The sequence below is a fragment of the Globicephala melas genome, chromosome 14, assembly GCF_963455315.2.
Source record: "Globicephala melas chromosome 14, mGloMel1.2, whole genome shotgun sequence".
Classification (NCBI taxonomy): Eukaryota; Metazoa; Chordata; class Mammalia; order Artiodactyla; family Delphinidae; genus Globicephala; species Globicephala melas.
Genome location: NC_083327.1, coordinates 79,282,066 through 79,306,086, shown reverse-complemented (window position 1 = coordinate 79,306,086; position 24,021 = coordinate 79,282,066). Strand labels below are relative to the sequence as shown.

The 24,021-nt window shown below is 41.6% G+C and overlaps 1 protein-coding gene across 4 annotated transcripts in view; it reads right to left on the bottom strand.

The window, feature by feature from the left end:
- Positions 1–24,021, bottom strand: part of SNX9 (sorting nexin 9) — a 136,921-nt gene that overhangs the window by 47,793 nt on the left and 65,107 nt on the right. For 3 of the 4 annotated variants that reach the window (XM_060283783.1, XM_030853065.3, XM_060283784.2), the window contains exons 2-4: positions 5,100–5,186; positions 1,944–2,018; positions 599–721 (exon numbers count right to left, since the gene is read on the bottom strand). In XM_060283783.1, coding sequence (XP_060139766.1) covers positions 599–721; positions 1,944–2,018; positions 5,100–5,186 — 285 coding nt within the window. Of the gene's footprint in view, positions 1–598; positions 722–1,943; positions 2,019–5,099; positions 5,187–10,521; positions 10,561–24,021 lie in introns of those variants that run through there. The other variant, XM_060283782.1, reaches the window with a different exon arrangement.

Here is a 24,021-nt window from a genome sequence, read left to right as displayed (position 1 = left end):
GGCTCTGGATAATCATTGAGCAATAACCGAACCAGGCAGAGTCACCTGAACTGGTCAAATTCCTTAAAACTACTGTGAACTTGCAGCATAGTTTTCTCAAATTATCCCATTCTTCTCAGTTTTCTAGAAGCAGCACCATAACGGTACCAACTGCTGGATCTACAGCCACTTGTACATGCACTGCATCTGCAAGAGGGGGCTCGAGCTGAGAGTGCAAGTAACGTGCCAAGGTCACAGAAATCAGGTCCTGTTCCAGCCAGACCTTTGACCCTGACCGCTGCGCCTCAGCAGAGGACCCTTTTCCTTCCTCGCCCTCAAGTGAGAGGATATTCGCAATCTATGGGGTCTGTATTCATACCATGCCAGACTTTTACAAGCAACTCTCAATGAACACCCCCGCCTTCTAGTTAATCATCAACTCTAAAAACAGTCTTTGTTAAAACCCAGCAAGAAATGCCACACAAATAACACGTCAACAGCTACTCTGTTTACGCTTTCAAGGAATGGCAATAGCTATAATGCAGCACAAGCTTTCACAAACGTGCTTTGCGCTCAGTAAAGCCAGTCGCATCCAGCAGGATGACGGGGTAAGAGTTACCTGGTTGTTACTGGCAGCTGATGAGCTGGCTTGAGCTGTACTTGCTGAGAGGGAATCGAGGAAGGCTTGGTCGGCCACTGAATTTCCACAAGAAAACTGATCTTTTCCATCACTGGGCAAAATCTGAACATGAGAAAGAACCACAGTTATCTTCACAGATGAGAGTTATTTCAGAGTTAGAGCCCCTGAGGGCAAGCAAGAACTGTCAACTAACATGGAAAAGGGATTTCTATTCTTAAAGGGTTAGCAAGCCCAAGAAGATGTCATAATTCCTTTCTGTCAGTATGCAGAATTCTAGAAATGCAACTTATGCCAGTATCAACTTAAATTCTCCCATTTTCCTCATTCTTGTTAATTTTTAGGATCCTGAATGCACAGTGCACAGAGGTCAAACACGACATAAACATGAGACACGTGGACTGGGTTCAGGGGCCTGGGAACCCTCTGAAACTGTCTGGAAAAGGTGGGGTGTCTGAGATTTCATCAGATTCTCCGGAGTGTTCAAAACTCCCCCAGCCAACTCTCAGTCAGGAGCAACAGACAGCCTCCCCATTCTGCAGGCAGTGCCCAGCACACATCCTCCCAGGGCACTATTTCTCTCTACTAGAGGGGAGCTCAAGGCAACTTTGTTCTTCATCTCACTCCAACTTTACTCACAGGGCACCAGACAGTCTTAGTTTCTTTCTATCACCCAGGATGAGAGGCAAGCTCACCATGTACCCAGGACTCAGCTCAGTGACCTCTGGACAACCAGCAGGGGGTGCCAGGAGGCTGACTCAGAGAGGGTTTGTCAGCTGAGTGGGTGTGTCCCAGGCAGGGAGGGCTCATTCAGGGGCTGTGCACTATCCTTGGCATCTATCACAACAGAGCTTAAACCAGGCAATAGCTCACAGCAGCCCATCCAAGACCCTTCGTCCTTGGGAGTGGGAGAAGGAACTGAGAGAGATGTCCTAAATTAGCACAGGGAGAGGAAAGCTACTTCAAACAGTCTGCTACTTAAACTTTGTGAATCAATTCTACAGTAAACAGTATTGTAGGCAGCAGCTGCTACAAAATATTAGCAAAGGGAAAAATAGAGACTTTTATTCAGAATAATTAAAAGTTGCTATCCTTGAAAGGAACTTAATCTAAATATTTGAAGTCACTCTTTGGAGCCTAAGTCTATAGGTAATATTTCTTCTTGGTTCTACTTCAATGTATTTTCTACATTTTATATAATCAGCATGTATTACTCTTACAATGGAATTTTTTCATTATCTTCCAGTCCTGTCCTTTAAGTTGATAATTCATAAAAAGATATATGACAACGACCAGATTTAATTAATAAATGACAGTAAGCTCTTACCTCAACGTAGTCTGTGGGAACAAGCCCTCGTTCTCCTTTGCTGTTTCTTCCTTCCAGCCATCCTCCACCAACATCCTCAAAAAGGTTAAAAAAAAAAAAAAAGATTATAGTTGGAATTTCCTGCAGTTTCTTTTTCTTTTTTTGGGGCCTCTCACTGTTGCGGCCTCTCCCATTGCGAGCGCAGGCTCTGGACGCGCAGGCTCAGCGGCCATGGCTCACGGGCCCAGCCGCTCCGCGGCACGTGGGATCTTCCCGGACCGGGGCACAAACCCATGTCTCCTGCATCGGCAGGCGGACTCTCAACCACTGTGCCACCAGGGAAGCCCTCCTGCAGATATTTTGCTCTGGGAATTGTTATACATAAAAAAGTAGGGACTTCCCTGGTGGCGCAGTGGTTAGGAATCCGCCTGCCAATGTAGGCGACATGGGTTCGAGCCCTGGCCCGGGGGGATCCCACATGCCGCGGAGCAACTAGGCCCATGCGCCACAGCTACTGAGCCTGCGCCATAGAGCCCACGTGCCACAACTACTGAAGCCCACGCGACTGGAGCCCGTGCTCCAAAACAAGAGAGGCCAGCACAATGAGAAGCCTGCACACCCCAGTGAGGAGTGGCCCCCGCTCGCTGCAACTAGAGGGGGCCCACATGCAGCAACAAAGACCCAACGCAGCCAAAAATAAATAAATAAATAAATTTATTTTTTTAAAAAAAGTAATTAATATTAACCTTTTCATTCCTGCAGAGCTAACGTTGTTCAAATTTTTAAATTCTTAAGCCTTCTCTTTACATCAGAAAATGATATAATCTAAAAAGAAAACTCAAACTTGAACAACCGATCAAAAATTGAAAAACAGTCTATTAATAGAACGCCATCATTTTGTAGTTCCTTTCTATTTACTGGTCTGTGGTAGATCACAAAAATGGTTTGCAGCTCTGACTGTCGAGAGGTAGAAAGCAAAGGGGTAGAGGTAGAATGCACACCCCTACTTCTAGAATCTGGGCTGTCCTTTGTGACCTCTTTGGCCAACAGAATGAGGTGGAGATAATATGGGGTGAGTTCAGAGCTGGCCTCTAGAAGCTTTGTACACTTCAGCTCGCTCTTCTTTCCCAAAGAGCTACTATGAGGATAAATGTGAGTTGCCAGATGATGACAGAGACAAGGCCCAATCTCCCCGTTGCCAGCTAACCCCCAGCAGGAGAAATGCCAAACAGATGAGGCCATGTTGGAGTACTCTGCCCCCGCCCTGCACTGGGTGACTGCAGACCCACGGGCGAGCCCAGGTGAGGAGAACCACCCGCTGACTTGTGGATTCCCGAGCAACAGCCATCGATTATCTGTTTAAGCCGCTAAGCTCTGGGATTGCCTGTTGCTTAGGAAAACTAACTGGTCCATACTCCCTTAGCTCTCCTGGATAAGTAATATTAATAAACTAAATATCAGTAATAACATACTCTATAACAGGATTCCCAGTTTTCAACGTTACTTCAGCAAAGTCCTACTTTTTCCTCTTAAAATAGTAAGCGTTATCTTAAATTCATGAATCATACCCTAATTAGTTAATACCTACCTGAATCTAGATGACATATTCTTTTTAAAAGTCATTTTAAGCCACAACTTTGTCCATTTCTTGACCACAACAGCAACTTAAATACTATTTTACCAAGAAATGAAGAATGCTTCTTCATTTAAAAAAAAAAATCAATAGTAGATAAAAGAATCTTTAATCTCTTCTATGATTAAAAATAGAACCTATTTACTTATATATACCTGGCATATTATATAAAACTACGTATACTTTTTATAACCAGTAATTTTTTTTTTAATCTAAAACATACAAAATAGGTCTAAAAAAATACTATCAACATTAAGAAACCGCAATCCTCTTGGTCATTCCTTGTTCTCCTTCCTTGGTCTCTGTGCTGCCATAGTCCCCACTCCCTCCCACCTGGTGGAACAGGTGCATCTCTTCCTTCCTCTTCCAGAGTCTCCTTGGCCTTCCTGGTACCTTTCTTGACATGCTTGCTCAAAGATGTCCAGGGAGCCAGCCTATCTCCAGCCCTCAGCTCTAGCTCTGCAATTCTATTTCTAAACTGATGCAAAGCTATAGGACAGGGTTGATTATTTATTAGTCTTTAAACTCAACATTTAAAAAATAAGCTCTTCTTCCTGACTTACGTACTTTAATAAATTCATTTGCACCATTCTCTTGGGTGTGAAGGCCAAAAACCTCAGGGGGATCCCCGACTATTTCTCACCAATAGTATCTAATGAGGCACCAAGTCCTCCTGGTCTGACTCTCCAGAGCCTCCTGCATCCATCTTCTTTCTACTCCTATCGCTACTACCCAAGGTCATGATCCTAGGCTCCAGCCACACCAATTCATTCAATACACCTCCGCTAGATTAACTTCCTTGAAGTGCAGGTCTCATCATGTCACCTCCCTACAACAATATCAACAATAAAACCAAGCAAAACCCTTAGGTGAATCCACTGCTTCCCAAATGAAATCCAAGGCTGTAGCCTGGCTTCAGGTCCTGTCTGTTTGGCTCTAAGAGCCTGTTTTCTCAGCCCATCTCCTACTGGCGTATATATACCTGTATTCCTGGGACGCTTGTTTACTTGCAGTGTCCCCTGCAGAGAAGAAAAAGCAGGGCTTACAGGCCAGTGGATGTGGTTTTGAATCCCGTTTTGCCACTTACAAGCAGAAGGGTCTTGGTCGAGTTACTTAACCTCTCTAAGGCTCATTACCCTCATTTGTAAAAAGAGATTAAAAATACCTACCTCACACAGTTCACAGAGAAAATACATCAAAAAATATATGCATAGTACTTAGCCAAACACTTGGCTCACAGGCCATGAATAAATGGTAGCTGAGGCTGCTAACCAACACTGGTCACTTTCTGATCCCTATACCTGTGTCCAGCTGGGATCTGTCCCGGATGTCGCTCCAGTTCTGCCTGATGGAGCCCCATCCAGCTTTTTTTAGGGGGTCTTAATTGTTCTCAGTGTTTATGTAATAGATTATTACTTCAATATCAATACTTCACAAGCAACAGGAAAGAAATTCATGTGGGTCTGAATGATCAACCTGTTAAAAAAATAAAATCTTAAAAATAAGTCCTTAAGGGACCGATTTAAACCTAACAGTTCTCTTACCGGATTTGTAATTGTGATGATTTCTCCTTCATTAACTGTCAGTTCATTATTTCCAGGTTCAGCAGCAAAATCATACATAACCCGAGCCTATTGGAAGTAGAGAAGAAAAGAGGAAGTTACAAATGTAAACGTAACAGTCAAAAAAGAACCACCTATACCGTTCACTTCGTAAGTGTGCTGGTGTGAACAACACATCATGACCGTGACTGCAGTTGTTTTGCAAGAAAGGAAGACATAGTACCAAAATGATTCATCAGCCCTATCTGTGAGGAAGAATGAAACCAATGGTGAGAGCCCTGCTCTGCTCTGGAAACAGGGAAGGTTTCTGGTAGCTGCCCACACTGCATTTAGACATCGGCCCCCAACGTACTGAAAATAAACCCATTTCATCAAGCGGAAAAGAGCATGGCCTTTCTTTTAGGAGGTAAGAAGTAGAAATACAGATACTGTTCATTCTGGGAACACGCAATCTCAGGGCCTGAGGGATCTCCACGGACACATAAATAGGTACCCACATCAGATTCATCATCTTCAGATTAATCCCTTGCTATGAAAACTCTCACTGTTCTTTATCTAGGATAAATTTTGAGAGTGCAGCATCCCTGGCCAGCTAAACGCAGAAATGTAAGATGTGGGCAGCAAGATACGTCCATACTCTCCTACCAGAACACTTCCTACTATACGACGGCTTACCTAGGGCTCTTCTACCAGAACACTTCCTACTATACGACGACTTACCTAGGGCTCTTCTACCAGAACACTTCCTACTATACGACGGCTTACCTAGGGCTCTCCTACCAGAACACTTCCTACTATACGACGGCTTACCTAGGGCTCTTCTACCAGAACACTTCCTACTATACGACGACTTACCTAGGGCTCTTCTACCAGAACACTTCCTACTATACGACGGCTTACCTAGGGCTCTGGCATAGTGGTCGGGTAACCTGAGCAGCTGTGATTTTCACACTTCTCCTTGCAATGGAATCTGAATTTCATAGAAAACAGACTAAAGGGAAGCTGTTCTGGTTGATGTGAGGTGGGGTTGCCCTTTCAGGGTCTTCCTGAAGCGGATCCTTGAGGCACCAACCCAGAGATGTGGGTTCCTTGGAATAACTGCCAGGCACGTATTCCAAGAGAGACAACCACTGTTGTAAAAATACAAATACTTTACATATACTTTTATGATATATAACAAATATATTACATATATTTAATCCATTTCAAATTCTAAATAACTGTCTTTCATGGACTATCTTATAGAAGCAAGTCCACCTTATAAATTGGAGGCCACATGAACCTAGCTAACATGGTTTGTTTTAAAAGTAATTGTCCTATGAGGCAAAATGAAGTCTGCCTACAGGGCTAGACAAACTAGCCTAATGGAACTGCATTCCTTTAACAAGTATTTGCTGCACACCGACCATATGGCAAGAACTGTGCTGGCCCTTTTGCTGGCCAGGGCTCTTTCTCCACACCTGCTTAATGAGTCTGAAATCCTTATAACAGGAATCAAGGATTCACCTCCTGTGATAAAAGATTAGGGGGAAAAAATCCCCAATACTAATTTATTTTGAAATACATCAAAAATAATAAGATGAACTGATGGAGGAATATGTGATAAAGCAGGTACAGTAAGTAAAATGTTATTTATAGAGTCTACAAGATAGTGGATTTACAGTGCCCAATGGAAAATGAGTTCAACTTTTCTACATGCTTGAAATTTTTCATAATAAAATGTTGGAAGGAAACAAATGGTAGTGTACAGTCTGTCAGTCAAGAAATAGCATCAGGGATTCCGTGGTGGCGCAGTGGTTGAGAGTCCGCCTGCTGATGCAGGGGACACGGGTTCGTGCCCCGGTCCGGGAAGATCCCACATGCCGCGGAGCGGCTGCGCCCGTGAGCCATGGCCGCTGAGCCTGCGCGTGCGGAGCCTGTGCTCCGCAACGGGAGAGGCCACAACAGTGAGAGGCCCGCGTACCGCAAAAAAAAAAAAAAAAGAAAGAAATAGCATTAGATCCTTTACTGCTATAGGCTGGGAGGCTGGGAAGGGGGACTGAAAGCCAGGCTCAGGGACAGTGAGAATTCTGGAAGCATTCCAGCTTTCCTTAGGTCACTACAAAGGACAACGACACGAAGCCGAGGTATGTTCATCACACAGCTGCAAAAGTAGATAAGAGTTCTGCTTGCCACGTTGGGGACTATTTTTTTAAAACATGCCACACCCACCTCAATCCCTCGTGCAATGAGGGCAGATAGGAGATAAACGCCTGAGGAGGGAGACAGGGGTCCCCAGGCCAGGACTCACCCCCCAGGACAGCGAGCTTCCCGGGGAGGGGCGGGGCCTGGCAAGCTGAGGAGAGCCAGATGAGGAACCTGCTTTTTGTTCCTGTTCCTTAAGAATCCTGGTTAACAACTTTTTTGATCGGGTTAAACCCAACTAACCCGCAGATAGAGAAAACTAAAGCCTCTTTTTACTAAAGTTACAACTTGGTGAAACAGAATGTGAAACAAGCCAAAAATTAAAAAATGGAAACTCCCTTACACATTTAAGTATTACTGAACATTTACCCGTGGAAAATGTCTATAAACACTATAGGTTTATTTAACACGTTGGTTTAGGACTTTTTTTTTTTTAACCTAGAGATGCTTCTTAAGAATTATAACTGAGACTAACTTTGGAGAACAAAAAGATTTAAGGGCTTCCCTGGCGGCGCAGTGGTTGACAGTCCGCCTGCCGATGCAGGGGACACGGGTTTGTGTCCCGGTCTGGGAAGATCCCACATGCCCCGGAGGGGCTGGGCCCGTGAGCCATGGCCGCTGAGCCTGCGCGTCCGGAGCCTGTGCTCCGCAACGGGAGAGGCCACAGCAGTGAGAGGCCCGCGTACCGGAAAAAAAAAAAAAAGCACGTCCCCAAATGAGCGTGAATGTCAACAGGAAGGAAAAAAAAAGGCCATTCAGCCTATAAGAGTAACTCTTCTTACAAAGTTTAGGCCAGACTGGAAACCTCCGGCACCCTCCTATTATCCACTCCTTCTGTCTCCTGTCCCTCCTTGGCTTCCAGGTTTCCTCACCTTCCTGCCTTCACCGCCACTACAGGACCCACACAGATAAAGATGCTGACCTCGACCTCAACTGCCAATCTGCCCAACTATTTTCTGATGTGGTCTTTGAAAGAAAAGGTCATTTTTCTACACCGCCTTTTCCAATGTTAGCTGTACATTAAAAAATGACTCCAAGTATATCCAAGAGCTAAATTTCCACACAGTAGATAACTTCATACCGTATACTGAATACATACCGTCAACCACAATTAATCTCTTCAAACAGCGATTTCAAAAAGTATTACAGAGGAAGCGAATGGCTGGTAGATAGCAATCCTATATATAAGTTATTTTATCTAGATATAGTAAGATAAACAGTGGATTCACAGCTTTAATCTAAGTGTTCCAGGCGCTAAGCGTTCCAGAATTCTAAGTATGCCACACACACCTGTCTGATGTGTGCAGAACCCATCATCCTGAACATACCTCATTCTTTCGGACCCATGCTTTAAACATCTGTTACTTTGCTCCACATCCCTTCCTTTTGGAAACTTCCTGCCTGGCTCCAAATGACTGGTGAGCATATAAGCCAAACAGGGAAAATCAGAATGCGACAGGGATGCTGGGAGAGTGGGTCTTTTTCTCTGAAAATGTTGCCGGCGGCTACAAGTCTGAAGAATGAAGTGGGGGGAATGCAGAATGGAATGAGGAAGAGAAGCAGTATCCTGATGAGAGCACCTGAAGGACAAGCCCAAAGCCATTTCTCCCCTTGTGGACGGTTCACTCACAGTAACGAGTGCATCTCCTTTTGTGCTTATGAGTTCAGACTGTCAGTTGCAATCTAGAGAGTCCAAGTTGATACAAACCAATAATCCCAAACCAAAGAATTTTTTAAGAAAACATCCTAAATAAAAAAACACTGTACATAAGTTCATTGCTGTATTTCCTATTTTGAAGAATAAAACCTAAAATGTACAATAATAGAGAATTAAACAGTTCCAAATAGCAAAAAAACTGGCAGCAAAAAAATTTCATATGGGGGTTAGAAGACAAGCTCCCATTCTTACACATCTGCTTCTTTCACATAAATCACAATTAAATCTTGGGAAAAAGCAGTAAACCTTCCGCGATGCAGCTCTCCCATCTTTAAAGCAGAGACACTCAATCAAAAAAATGAGTAAAATATGTAAACCTTCAGAAATTCGGGGACTGAAGGATCCCTTATTAATCTGACACCCTTGAGAACTGAAGTTTTGCATGTAGGTGATATTTCTATAAAATTAATTTATCTTTTTAAATGGCAAGCTTGTTTTACTTCAAGATACTCTTGACACTTTATATAAAATTTACATATTTAATGACTTCCTATACCTTGTCTCTACCTAATCCACAAGATCATCAGAAGAAACAGAACTCACTCTAACAGACCCTGAGAGCATTATTATACCACTGATATATGTAGATGTATTTGTCTTTTTTATAAGTGGTTAAGGCGTAAATGCTCTTCAGTTTCTATCAATCTGTGATTTCAACAGCCGTTGCTAAATCCTGGCCTGTGCTTGTTCCCTTGTTATTTTGAATCAAATAAAGAATCTTAAATTATCCCCGTAAAATTTCATCTTGTTAGATTCAGCCCATTGCTCCAACCTATTAAGAGTTTTCTGAATTCCTAAACCACCATCCAATTATCCCTTATCCTTTTCTGCTGAGACATTAGAAAGCCTGATAAGCATGCTTTCCATAGTTTCACCTGTGCCATCAGTAAACTGTTAAAATATGGCACGGCTGAGGTCCAAGACAGCTGCACATGATAAAAAAACTCTTTCCAAGGAGACATGGATCAATTAATTATGTTTTGGGCATGTTGCTCTTAAAATTTCCAAGTAAGGAAATAAACTTGGTTTGTTTCCTTAAATGTTTACAAGCAATGTGCTTGATAAACTATTCAGGATTAGAGTGAAGATGATTGAGTTCTACGAAGGTTTTATTTTAACAGTTGTTCTAGTAAAAGATCTTTTCCCAGTAGAAGAATTTTCTAAAAAAGAACCGGTAGCACCCATCGAGAATGGCTGAAAATTAATTTTCTTATGTAAAAATTTCAAGAATAAACTACCAGTAAAATCGATATGTTCTTTTAAAAATGTTTTTCCTAAAATGGGTTTGTATCTGTCATCCTGAAATATGATGCACTTAGAGGAATGTTCTAACTGGTCAACCAGACAAGTAGCTTGAGAAACTTCCAAGGCAAACAGAAATGTAAACAGAAATTCACTGAGTGTAGGAATATATTTCCAAGAAACATTTAGAATAATCTTAAATCTGTGTGTAACAAAGGGCAATTATACAATCGCAAGGGGGAAGAAATCCTGAATACTTACAATAAACCAATCAAATTGTACCATCCACTTCCATGTTACTCCTCCCAGCCTCTATTCCACTCATGCACAACGATTCTCGGAATACTTGGACCAAGGGAATCCTCCGAACTGAGGCCATGCTGTAATCAAGCAGCTGGAGGTTGGGATGATTTTAAGAAACTTTCTACCCAAACTCACCCAGATCAAAGCTTCTTTATGTGTTTTATAGAAGAATAATCAGAAGAAAGCATTAGTTATTTGATGTGGTGGCATCAAACTGGCCATATCACACATACCATCACTTCCACCAAAAATCACTAAATATATAAAACATGAACTACAGAAGAATCTTTGCAATTCCTATCACAAAGTTTTAATCTTAAAAAGCATCTAGAACTCAAGAAAAAGCTCAGCAACCCATCAGAAAAAATGGGCAGAGGAATACACAGCTCATAGAAAAATATAAATGGCCCTTACACCATTTATGTGTGAAAAAAATGCTCAATTCCACACATAAAGGAAGACAAATTAATTTGGTAGATGTAGCCACAGTTCCCTCCACTGGGGACTGTACCATTTAAACCTCTGCCAGCAATATATATGAATGTAATGGTTCTCCGCAGTCTCACAAACAGAATCAATTACCCAACTTTTGCATTTCTGCTCATCTTATAAGTGAGAAATTCTACTTCAACAGAGTTTTCAAGATACATTTACCCTTAGATCCAGAAGTCGCATTTTGCGAATCCATTCTCTAGCTGCACCTGTGCACGTGTGTACAAGGTTATTATTTAGTGCAATATGCAAAAGCAAGGATGATCCTGAAGGACAGTTAATAAATGAAATAAATGAAAAAGGAATAATAGAATTAGAACATCGTTTTTCAATCCTTAATAATTTAATGCATCTAAGCACAGTGCATCCAAAAGACAACCAGACACTACTTGCCTTCTGATGGAATACAATGCCAGTCACATACTTGAAAAAAGAATTCGAATCTTATTGACCCTCTAGATCCTAGTACCAATTTACAAGACATACAAAGGAATATATTACACTCTGCAATGAGGATGCAGTAAGAAAATCCAGACGTAGGAAATCACAGAACCCATTTTCTCTAACAAACAAATCTCAAAGACAAAAACAAGCCCAGGTATGGGGGCAAAGAGGAAGGGAAGTGAGGGAACTTATAAATTGAGAGGCTTAGACAATTGATTATGACTGCTATATATACCTCATTTGGACTCTTATTTTTTTAAATCTATTTCTCTTCATCGTACTCGTTTTTTCATTTTTTAAAATTGCAATACAGTTGATTTACAATGTTTCAGGTGTACAGCAAAGTGATTCAGTTATATAGAGAGATTCTTTTTCATATTATTTTCCATTATAGGTTATTACAAGATATTAAATATAGTTCCTTATGTTATACAGTGGGTCCTGTTGTTTATTTTATATGTGGTGTTGTGTATCTGTTGATCCTAAATTCCTAGTTTGTCCCTCCCCACCTTATTTGGATTCTAAGTCCAACAAAATGCAAAAAAGATGATAATATTTGAGACAATTGAAAATTTGAACACTTAAGGGCTCTGAGATATTTTAAAGTAGTCAATTTTCAAGTATCAAAATAGTATTGTGGTTGTATTTTTAAAGGACTTCCCATCTTTAGAGATACCCATTAAAATATTTACAGATGGAGTGATAAAGTATCTGGCATTTCTTCAAACGTAATGCAAGAGCAAAGGAAGCTGATGGGGTCTAGACAAAACCGGGTGAGTCAACAGTTGCCAAAGCTGGGGGATGGGTACAGAGGCTTCATTATACTATCCTACTTTTGAGTATGTTTGACTTTCTCCATAATAAAAAGGATTTTAAGGAAACTATAAAAAGAACCAAAGGAAATCTTAAGTGAGTTTTTAAAATAATCTTGCAGTGGAGGAGGACTTTAAGTACAGAACAAAATCCTGAAGTCCTTAAAAGAGAGAGATGGAGAAACTCCTCTTCTCCCAAAATAACACATACCTGCCTTGCCCGGCAAGAGCCATTGTGAACAAGATAAAAAACAAATGACAAACCAGGAAAAATATTTACAGTTTTTATCACAGACTAAAGGTTGGTTCTCCTACTCCATGAAGGGTAACTACAAATCAGTGAGAAATAAAGGGCTCTTAAAAATGTAAAACCTCTTATAAAACAAAGACTTCCCATCTATCGACTGGCGAAAAACCAAAGCTCTGATCACAACACTGCGTGGGTGAGGGTGCAGGCGCAGGGAAACAGGAATTCTTACGTAGTGCTGATGGCAGTGAGAGGCAGCCTGGTAACGCCTATCAAAATCACAAACACGCAAACTCTCTTCCTCACAGACTCTACCTCCAGGAATTCCTCCTCTAGAAATACCCATTTGCAAAAGGTTATTCACTGCAGCACTGTTTACAAGAGCAAAGGACCAGGCCCAGCCTGAAAGGTAGGGACTGGTTAGTCAAGTAGGGCACCTCCATGGAACGGAATACCATGTACTCCAACAAAAAAGAAGAAGGGTTTGCTTATTTTTCACATGTGGAATCATCTCTAATGTACATATATTAAGTGAGAAAATAAAGCAAGGTATAACCATTGTGTTAAAAAAAAAAAAAGGAAGAAAATGTACCTGCTTGTGTATGTATAGGATATCTCTGTAAGGATACAGAAGAAATTGATAACACTGCCTCTGAGAAGACAGCTGGCTGCGGGAAGGGAGGAACAGAAGAGGAATTTTCAGTGTTATCCTTTTCATATCAATACCTTTTTAAGTGTGTGTGTTTTCTTAACATGAACTTATTGTTTAGTCAAAAAATAATTAAAAGCACTGCCTTGTATCTTTACCCAGGAAGCTCATAATCTTGTTGAAAATACCACACTCTATTGGAGAATGTTTCCCCAGTTACAACAGAACACAAAATGCTCCAGAGTTTAACTCAAAAGAAGGCAATTCGAGGGCTCCCCTGGTGGTGCAGTGGTTGAGAGTCCGCCTGCCAATGCAGGGGACACGGGTTCGTGCCCCGGTCCAGGAGGATCCCACATGCCGCGGAGCGGCTGGGCCCGTGAGCCATGGCCACTGGGCCTGCGCATCCGGAGCCTGTGCTCCGCAACGGGAGAGGCCACAACAGTGAGAGGCCCGCGTACCGCAAAAAAAAAAAAAAAAAAGGGCAATCCGAATCTGTATTAAAATCTACATATTTCTGGAGTTCTCATTCTGAGTACTGTTATTTCACTATATATATAGATACACACCCACACACACTCACAGGCACTTTTACAACAATAAAAAAAATATAATGAAGTTAAAAAAGGAAAAGTTAGAAAATATTCCTCTTCTCCCCAAAGGGCACAAGTACTAATACATTTGAAAGTATCCTTCAAAATGTTCTGCATTTGACATGTGCATTTGCACACACACACACACACACACACAGAACCCATCAGAACCACAGTACACGTAAGCCTCTATATTTCACGTTCGCCTCTACATTTCATGTTTTATTCAATCTTAGGATTCTTCATATCAGCACATCTACCTTGTTCTTTTTTTTTGTTTTAATTTATTCTTTGGCTGCATTGGGTCTTCGTTGCTGCGCGTGGGCTTTCTCTAGTTGCGGCAAGCGGGGGCTACTCTTTGTTGCAGTGCACAGGCTTCTCATTGTGATGAGCTGTTGCGGAGCACGGGCTCTAGGTGCATGGGCTTCAGCAGTTGTGGCACGAGGGCTCAGCAGTTGTGGCTCACGGGCTCTAGAGTGCAGGCTCAGTACTTGTGGCACGCGGGCTTAGCTGCTCCGCGGCATGTGGGATCTTCCCGAACCAGGGATCGAACCCGTGTCCCCTGCACTGGCAGGCGGATTCTTAACTACTGCGCCACCAAGGAAGTCCCCTACCTTGTTCTTTATCACAGCTGCAAGGTTACCAATCTACTACTCAACTTCCAGGGCAAAGCACAGGAAAACCTACTTAGCTGTGGTTAAGAAAATAACCTCACCCCCACTCCAAATTAAAATAGCTTTACTGTTTTTCCTGATTATAAAATGACATGTGCATTGTAGAAAAAAAGGTAAAAGTTTAACAGCAAACAGTACCCCAAATCCCAAACCTCAGAGACAACAGGTAGGAAACATAAACATTCCCAGGAACTGTGTCTGTCCCTGCCACCCCTGCCGCCCAGCACTGTGTGTTGACAATGTTTTTCATTTCTCCCCCAAAAGGGGGATGAAATGTAATTATTGGCAACACAGCAATTATGAGCTGGCTCTGGAGCCAGACCATGCAGGTTCAACTCCCCACTGTACCGTTTTACCAGCCTTGTAAACTTGGCTCAATTTCTTCAAGTCTCTGTCTCAGATTCCTCAAGAATATGATGAGGCCAACAGCATGTGCCTTGTGACACAAAGGGCTCAATTAATGTTAGCTATCATGACCTTTGGCTTTTTTGAACATTATATATACATTCTGCATGTGCTAAAAATTGTTGCCTAACTGTGTCTTCTTTCCAGCCCACCATGGGTTCTAGAACTGGCCTGAAAGCTCAAAGGAAAGAGCTGAGTGTCAGGTTACTTTTTCCCACAAAAGGCGGTTCTGGAGTCTGTTATTGCACCAGATTATATGAGAACCAGACCCACCTGAGGGGGGTCAACCAGAAACAGCACCCCCCCCATGTGTAATTTGTGTATGAAGGTAGGGGTGATCCAGTAATGCTGATGGTGGTCCACGAGGAATCCCTCAACCCCGAGCATTTGAAAAAATATTAGAATAATGAAATTCAATCAGGAGACCAATTTTAAAATAAAGTGGCAAAAATCAATAGTCTCTCTCTAAATAATAACTTGATTTTAAAAAACATATATATAAAAATATATAAATAATTGGGGGTTATTCCCAAGAGCAACCACAACAAAAAAATACAAAGCAGAAGCGATAACCAAAAGCATGAAGAACCTTAGTAAAGAAAATCTTATCAATAAATCACACCGTGTTCCTGAGAACAAAGGTAAAACACCATAAAGATGTCTGTCTATAAATATAATGCTGTTTCATCTAAAATCCCAAGGGGATTTTTTTTCTGAGAAATTGTGAATGAACTTGTCCCAAATGTATTCTGCTCACTTAAAAAAGGGTACCTGAAACATACCATGACTTGAAAAACAAAGAATGACAAAACTTCATTTTCTGCACTTTAAGGCCACAAACAAAAATCAATAGCCAGAGACCGTATGTTAAAGATTTTAAACTATTTTTTTTTTTTTTTTTTTTTTTTTTGCGGTACGCGGGCCTCTCACTGTTGTGGCCTCTCCCATTGCGGAGCACAGGCTCCGGATGCGCAGGCTCAGTGGCCATGGCTCACGGGCCCAGCCGCTCCACGACATGTGGGATCTTCCCGGACCGGGGCACGAACCCGTGTCCCCTGCATCGGCAGGCGGACTCTCAAACCACTGCGCCACCAGGGAAGCCCAGATTTTTAACATTTTCATCCAGCTCTTTAATACAAACTCAGCATAGTTTCCAAAATGGCACAAAGTACCTTACTTATTTTCCTCATTAGGTTGAAAGATTAAACTGTCCCATAAAACAAATTCCTGCTTTAGCTATTAGTCTCCTTTTTCTTATGCTAGTCATCACCAGCAAGTACTACTTAGCCCTTTACTACACTGATTACTTTGTACTGAATATTCCAACAATCCCATTTAGAAAAAAATACACTATCTCATAAAAGTTAAGAGAAATAAGTCCCCACAAAGGAATCTATCAAAATATTCTATTATACTCAGTGCTTCAAATGCCTTACGTGGACTGAAATTTCCCCTAAATCCATATTTTTCAAACAATACCGAGTCTCAGAAAGCTCGCTTGTGTGCCAGGGAAAGCACAGGAAGGGGGTCCACGCTACAGTGCAGTCTTTACTGCTATCTGGAGACCCTGTGGATAAACTGTGAAACACTGAACATATGCAAAATGGCAAAAAAATAAACTTGTGCCCTAGAACTTCATCATTTTCCTTGTGTAACCTGAATCAACCGAGGGCCTTTTAGGATAAAACTATTAAAAGGAGGGGTTAAAAAGGCTATAGTACAGACCAACTAAAATCAAAAGAGAAGAGAAAAACTAGAACATAAAATGAATAAGTGATACATCAAAATCTAGTAGTGAAAGCAACTAATCACGGGAACTCCCTGGCGGTCCAGTGGTTAGGACTCCATGCTTTCACTGCCAAGGGCCCAGGCTCAAGCCCTGGTCAGGGAGCTAAGATCCCACAAGCCTCACAGCACAGCCAAAACAACAAAGAAAACAACTAATTAAAATCAAAGAGCAAAAGCCACAATGGGGTAACTGGTATTAGACTTGCTCGGTTACCTCATACAGACAAAAACCTCTAGGAAACTGGGAAAAATACACAAAATAACAGGTTCCAGATACTGAGCAAAAGGGCCGCACGGGAGAGGGAACGCTGAGAGAAGGGGAGCATGAGATGAGCCCCATGAAGGCTCCAGCTTTCTGCTTGGTGGCACTCTCTGACACACATGCTGGGAGAAGCAGGGAGCTCCAAGCAGAAAGCATAGGTCCTGCTAACTTGAAGAGACAGAGACCAGAATTCCAGGAGGCTAAGGCAGCTGAAACCTGAGGACAAACTACCAGAAAGGAGCTACTCAGAGAAAAAGCTCTAGACACCTGCACAAAGGTCTCCTTGAGTCTGCTGATAGATACTGAACTGCACACAGTTGGACAAACTGCTTTAAGGCTGAGCAAAGAACAACTCCAGGGGAGCCGCAGGCTGAAAAAATTCTCAGAGGTCAGGCAGAACTGCAAGACACTAGAGCTCTGACTGGCCAGAGTGGGGAAATTCCACTGAATACACCCAAAGCATTCAAGGCAGAGACCCCATTCAGGCTGGGGTAGGGTGAAATGTACCTCAGGGTAAGGCTACTCGGGACCCATCCTAACAAAACTTAAAAGTAAGCCTTGAAAGAATCGAACTGATTCAAAGGTAACTTAATTGCCTACCAAAACACACTTTAACACCCTTTAAAGGGAGACAGCAAAATCCAGACACTCAGCAACATGCCAACACAATGTCTAGTATCAACAAGAAATTAATAGACAAGCCAATAAACAGAAAAATGTAACACAGGACAAAAACATCAGTCAATAGAAACAAACCAAGAAATGACAGACGTAAGAAAACCAGCAGACACTTCAGAATAACTATGATAAATATATTCAGGGACTTAAAGGAACACATGATCATAATAAGGAGAAAAATGCATGTTATAAAAAAGAACCAAATGGAATGACCAGAACTGTAAACTATAATTTCTCAAATGAAAGAATTTTACTGGATGGACTTAAAAGATGATTAGATACTCCATAAGAAATGATCAGTGAACTTGAACAGCAGTTGAAACTATTAGCAGAAAGAAAAGAGGATAAAAACCTGGGCAGTGGCCTGTGAGACAACAGAAAGCAGTCTAACATACATGCAACTGCGATGCCAGAGGGGTGGGGAGGCAGAACAGAAGGAAGAAGTATGATGGCAGAACGTTTTCAGTTTCATGAGAACACAACCCACAGACCCAAGAAGCTGAATAAATCCCACAAAACCCAACAAAAAACGACACAAAGAGATCTAATGAAATTGCAGAACATCAGCGATAAAGAGAAATATCTTAAAAACAGCCAAAGGTGGAGGCGGGAGCTGGCTACATGAACAAAGAATGACTGCAGACTTCTCATCAGAAACAATACAGACAAAATCCACCTTTAAAGTGGTGAAAAACAGCAAAAATATCAACCTAGAATTCTACATCCATCAAAAACATCCTTCAGAACTAAAGGTGACAGAAAGACATTTTCAGACAAACAGAAGCTGAGAGAATCTGTCACCAGCAAACGGACACTACCAGAAATGTTAAAGGAAGCTCTTTAACCAGAAGGAAAATTATACTAGATAAAAACCTGAATCTACACGAAAGAAAGAAGAGCATCAGAAATGAAAGTACGTGGGCCATATAAAAAAAAATGCTTGTTGTTTAATTTCCCTAAAAGATAACTGACTTTAAAAGGATAACTGACTTTTGAAACAAGAATAACAACAGTGTATTGTGGGGTTTATAATATTGAGAAATAAAATGCACAACAAAAAAACAGCACAAAGGACAGGAAAGAGATATATACTGTTACAGAGTTCTTATATGCAAAGTGCTGTAATGTTATTTGAAGTCAGAATGTGTTAAGATAACCAGTTCATTCGATGAACCTCAGGGCACTCATAGGGAGGGAGGGAGGGAGGGAGGGAGGGAGGGAGGGAGAGAGGGAAGGAGGGAGGGAAGAAACATGTATGTGTAAGCCAATGGTGACGACAAAAAGGAATACTATTAACTAATCTAAAAGAAGGCAAGAAAAAAAAGGAACAAAGAATAGATGGGGCAAATAAATAAAAAACAAACAGCAAGAGGGTACACGAACAAAATCAAATCAACAGTTATATTAAACGTAGTCTGAACACTCGAATTAAAAGAGAGATTGTCAACTTGATAAAAAACAAGACCCTGCCTATATGTTATCTGTGAGAAATGCACTTTAAGTATAAGGAGATAGAAGACTTAAAAGTAAAGGAATGAAAGGCGAGAAGAGATGGCAGTACTATTGCTGGGGCTCTAGCTCACATTAGGATACAGGATGGGGCAGCAGAAGGAAGTGGACGCAGACTTTCCACCAGGACTGAACCACCAGCTGGCAGGGTGACTGCATCAAATACATGCCTAATAGTAGAACCAAGATCCAGGATGTCTGAACGCCTGCACAGTTGACTCTGGATGTGCGTGGAAGAAGCAGGCAGGTAGGTGTCACTACAAAACTACCCCACACGAGAGACAGGAAAGGGTGAGCAGTGAAGACGGAAGAAGGACACTGGAGCCCTTTTTTTCTGAAGATAAGTTGGCCTTTTTCTGGGTCCAGTTAACAAAATATATACACTTCAGGAAGTAGACAAAAATTTCATAATAGATAGTGGGCAAAACTTCAATGTCAGAAAAAAATGGTACACCAGGCATTGGATATCCTCTCCAGCTTCAAATGCCTCAAACACTGAGCAAAATCTATGAAACAACAGTTTTCAGGCAATGGACAACAGGCAGCACAGGACAGCGATCCCTGAGAGATGGGGGAAAACCAGGCGAGCCCAAGAACTGCCACAGCTTTCCGGAAGCTCAGGGAAGGGAAACCCAGGCAAAGGCTGTCAACCTCGGCACTGCGGACGCAAAGATGGGAGTGAGGGGAGGCCCAAGAGGTGAGCGCTCACAAGGTAGGAGTGTGGGAGAGGAAAGAGCTGCACAGACACTGTTCTGGAGATCTGCAGAGGGACCCTCCCTCAGAGTCTCCAACTGAGACCTGATCAGCACATGCAGCAAATAAACTGCCCAAGGAAGAACCACCAGAAGGAGCAGGTAGGACAACCTCCACGAGTGTAATTAAGAAATATCTGGGATAACATTAGCATTTCGCAAAACAGAGTTTAGTTTATAAATTCAAGAGATTTATGATTGCCTGTAAAATAGTAAGTTTATGTTATATATATTTTACCATAATTTTTAAAGGTCCATACAAATAAATAATACAATTGTGGAAAAAGAATAATAATGGTACGCTAACTCCACTGGCTTCCTTCTACGGAATTAGCCTTCTGTGGCTGATGGTACACCCAAACACATTCACAGCCACCAGCAGCTAGTAGTAATACGGGTTGAAAAGTCAAAGAAACAAAGATATGATCTCAAAAGTGCTCTGCCAGAAGCCTTAAGCAAAGTAAAATACTTTAAATATAGACGCCAAGCAAACAGAGCAGATGTGATGAGCTTCACATTGTAAAACCACTTTAAATCTGTTGCTTTAGGGCGCTTTGGGGAGTTACATGTAAGCACATGACCTTGGCTCTAACTTCAAAAGACAAAATAGGAACTTCCCTAGCGGTCCAGTGGTTAGGACTCCAAGCTCTCACTGCTGAGGGCGAGGGTCCAATCCCTGGTCGGGGAACTAAGATCCCGCAAGCTTCAGTGTGGCCAAAACAAAAACAAAACAAAAAAAAGAGAAAGAAAGGAGAGAGGCCAGGAGAAAACTCCCTCAGCAAACTACAAAGATAACCACACCCTACACTGTATACTGGGAGGCTCTCAGCCAGATACACTTTCTAACTACTCCATGATTTTAAACTTCTCTGCTCTTTCCTTCCCATTAGCATTTAAACCACTCATGTCCATCACATCTTTAAAAAGAAAAAATTCCTACCTCAACCCCAAATATTCCTTTGACCAATGCCTTCTCTTAACATCTCTAAGAAATTTGAATTTTTTTATTACTTCAATTTATTTTATTTTTTTATTGACATATAGTTGATTTACAATGTTAATTTCTGCCGTACAGAAAAATTCAGTTATACATGATTCAGTTATACATATATATAATTTTTTAATATTCTTTTCCATTATGGCTTATCACAGGACATTGGATATAGTTCCCTGTGCTCTACAGTAGGACCTTGTCATTTATCCATCCTATATGTAATAGTTTGCATCTGCTAACCCCAAACTCCCAATCCATCCCTCTCCTACCCCTCCACCCCCTTGGCAACTGCAAGTCTGTTCTCTCTGTGAGTCTGTTTCTGTTTTGTAGATAAGTTCATTTGTGTCTTATTTTAGATTCCACATATAAGTGATAGCATATGGTCTTTGTCTTTCTCTTCCTGACTGACTTCACTTAGTATGATCATCTCTATCCCGACCATCCATGCTGCTGTAATTGGCATTCTTTCTTTTTCACGGCTGAGTAGTATTCCATTGTATGTATGTACCACATCTTCTTTATCCATTCAAAAGAAATTTCAATGTTAAGAAGCGCTGTCCGCATCCACTGTGTCGACCTCATCTGCTACTCACTCTTCACCCCACAGTAGCTGAGCTTCGCCCGCGTTACCCTGCTGGAATGGCTCTGCCGAGGCCACTAGCAACCCTCCTGTGGGGGCCAACCCAGTGGACCTACGTGGCCCTCAGCTCACTCCACCTCCTGGCTGCAAAGGACACCGCCATCCACTTCTTGTTGAAACACTCTTCCCTTTGTTTCGCCACACGTGACCTCTTCTGGTTTTCTGCCTTCTCTCCTTTCTCAGGCTTCTTTTTGGAGACAGGCCACCCTATAAAAGTTTATGCTCCCCAGGATCCTGTGCTCTTCTTACTGGACACACTCTTCCTGCATGATATTCACCCTGACAACTTCCACTTGCCATCTTTACACTGATGAATCCCAGACCTGTACATATCTTCCCTCTTTCTTCACCTGATCAAATCCTATTCATGTTTCATGCCCCTTAATTCACTTAGATTTCACTTGTAGGAAACATTCTGTGACCTCCGACATCTGCTGTGGATCTCTCCTACAGCCTGCCTTTGGGCCTACGTCGTACTTCCCCATGATTGTACTTACACGGTGTTATTTTTGCTTGTTTACCTGTGGTGCATTCTCTACTAAACTGTAAGTTCCTTCTCTATAGTGTTCAGCACAGTGCCTGACACAGCAATCACTCAAATGCATATTTGTTAAATGAATGAATTACAAATCCATTTACCACATAGTATGGTATCTACTACCTACTAGGTGTCTGATGTTCAAGTTAATGTTCAAGTTAACATTTCCAAATAAATCTCATCTCACTATTTCAGTTTTGAGATTATAGAAATCATAGTTTTCTTGGGATGAAAAACTTCATTTAGTCTAGGTTTACCGCCCCAGCTTAAGAACCAAAAACCATTTAACAGACAATCATACATCTCTTAAGTTTATAAACTAAACTCTGTTTTGCAAAATGCCAATGCTTATCCTGAACGTTTCTTAATTATACTTTTCCTAAATCTCTACCATGACTTTGGGGAAGAATTTCCCTCCAGCATCCTAGGTTTTTCTGCTTAAAGCCATCAGAGGCCATGTTTAGAGTCTGCACTCTCCTGGGATGCTCTGTGTTCGCTAAAGCTGATGGCCGGATACCAGACCGAAGCTAGGGGGCAGGTACGCATTCATTTTGTCAACAGATATGTAACAGGCAGTTACTACCACCGGGCTCCGTCGTAGGTGGACACAGTGGTGAAAAGCCTAAAGGCGCCTACCTTCCCTCAGAAGTGTTTGTTTTAGGAGGAGGAGACAGCCACTCAACACACAAGGTATTTGCAGGTGGTGGCAGGTGCTGGTAAAGAGCTTAGTCAGGTGATGTGATAGAGTAAGGGGCTGGCGGAGGTTACTTTAAATGAGGTTGCTGGGGAAGGTCACCTTGAGGAGGCGTCATGTGACCTGAGACCTACGAATGAGGGTGCCAGCTGGTGAAGAACAGGGACCGTGGGAGGATGCAAGGCCAGGTACGATGGGAGGAGCGGCAAGTGCAAAGGCCCCGAGGAAGCACCATGCAAAGCCAAGGGTAAAAATACAAATCAGAGGTCAAATAATACAAAGGTACATTTACAAAGAGTTTTAAAAATTAACGCTTTGTTTTTAGCAAGGCTTCTCTGCTGTGTCTATGTAAATAAACTAGCATTCAGGAGAAAAAAAAGTATATAATTTATATAAACTATGAATAAAATATACTGAAAAAGAGTTATAGGAATTAAGCACTACTAAAACCAGAGCAGAAGCCGTGTAGTATTATGTAGGCTTCCCTCCTTCTCCCTGGGCCCTTGGTACAAATGACTAATCTATCAGCACTGTCTGTACAGGGCCTCAGTCCCTCCCAGCAATGTCCTCCTAGCAGCTTCTGCTTGCCATCTCTGTCCTAAAAGTTCAATAATCAAAATGGATAAAATTTAAAAAAAATTTTTAAGTTAGAAAACTCCTGAAGACTGTATGCCTCGTGGTGCTTCTTTTATAAGTGTGATACATTTTCCTGGTTTCAAAAAGATTAAAAGTATAATTCATTAAGAAAAGTCTTTTCTTAATGACTTTTCTTAATGACTCAGAGTCTCCGTCCTAACCATGTATTATTGGATAAGACAGAAGACACTGGATACTTATTTTCTAGTTCTAGGTCTCACCTTTCACACATGAAAAATGACAGGACAACCTGCAAGTCCCTTTGGGCCTATTTAAAGAATTTAAATTAACTATCTTAATCTATTTAAAGGACACTACTATACGTAAGTGAAATGTACATATCTTTAAAATTAAACTCCTCAAAATGATGTTTCCTCTTAAAGTCATCTACATAAACACACATACAACTGGGTTACAGGAGGAACATGGGTGTCTGCTTTTAACTGACACTTGGATGAAGGCCAGTACTCTTAACTATGATTTATTTTCATCAGTGGTTCCTCTTCAGGGCAATTTCTCTTCTAAATTCATACAGCTAATATATAACTCACCACAGAACTACAGCTGGTTTTCATGGGATCACAAGTGTAAAGTTAAAGATACAGCAAAGTAAGACTGCCAAGGAGAATTAAGTTAGGGAGATACAATGTAATT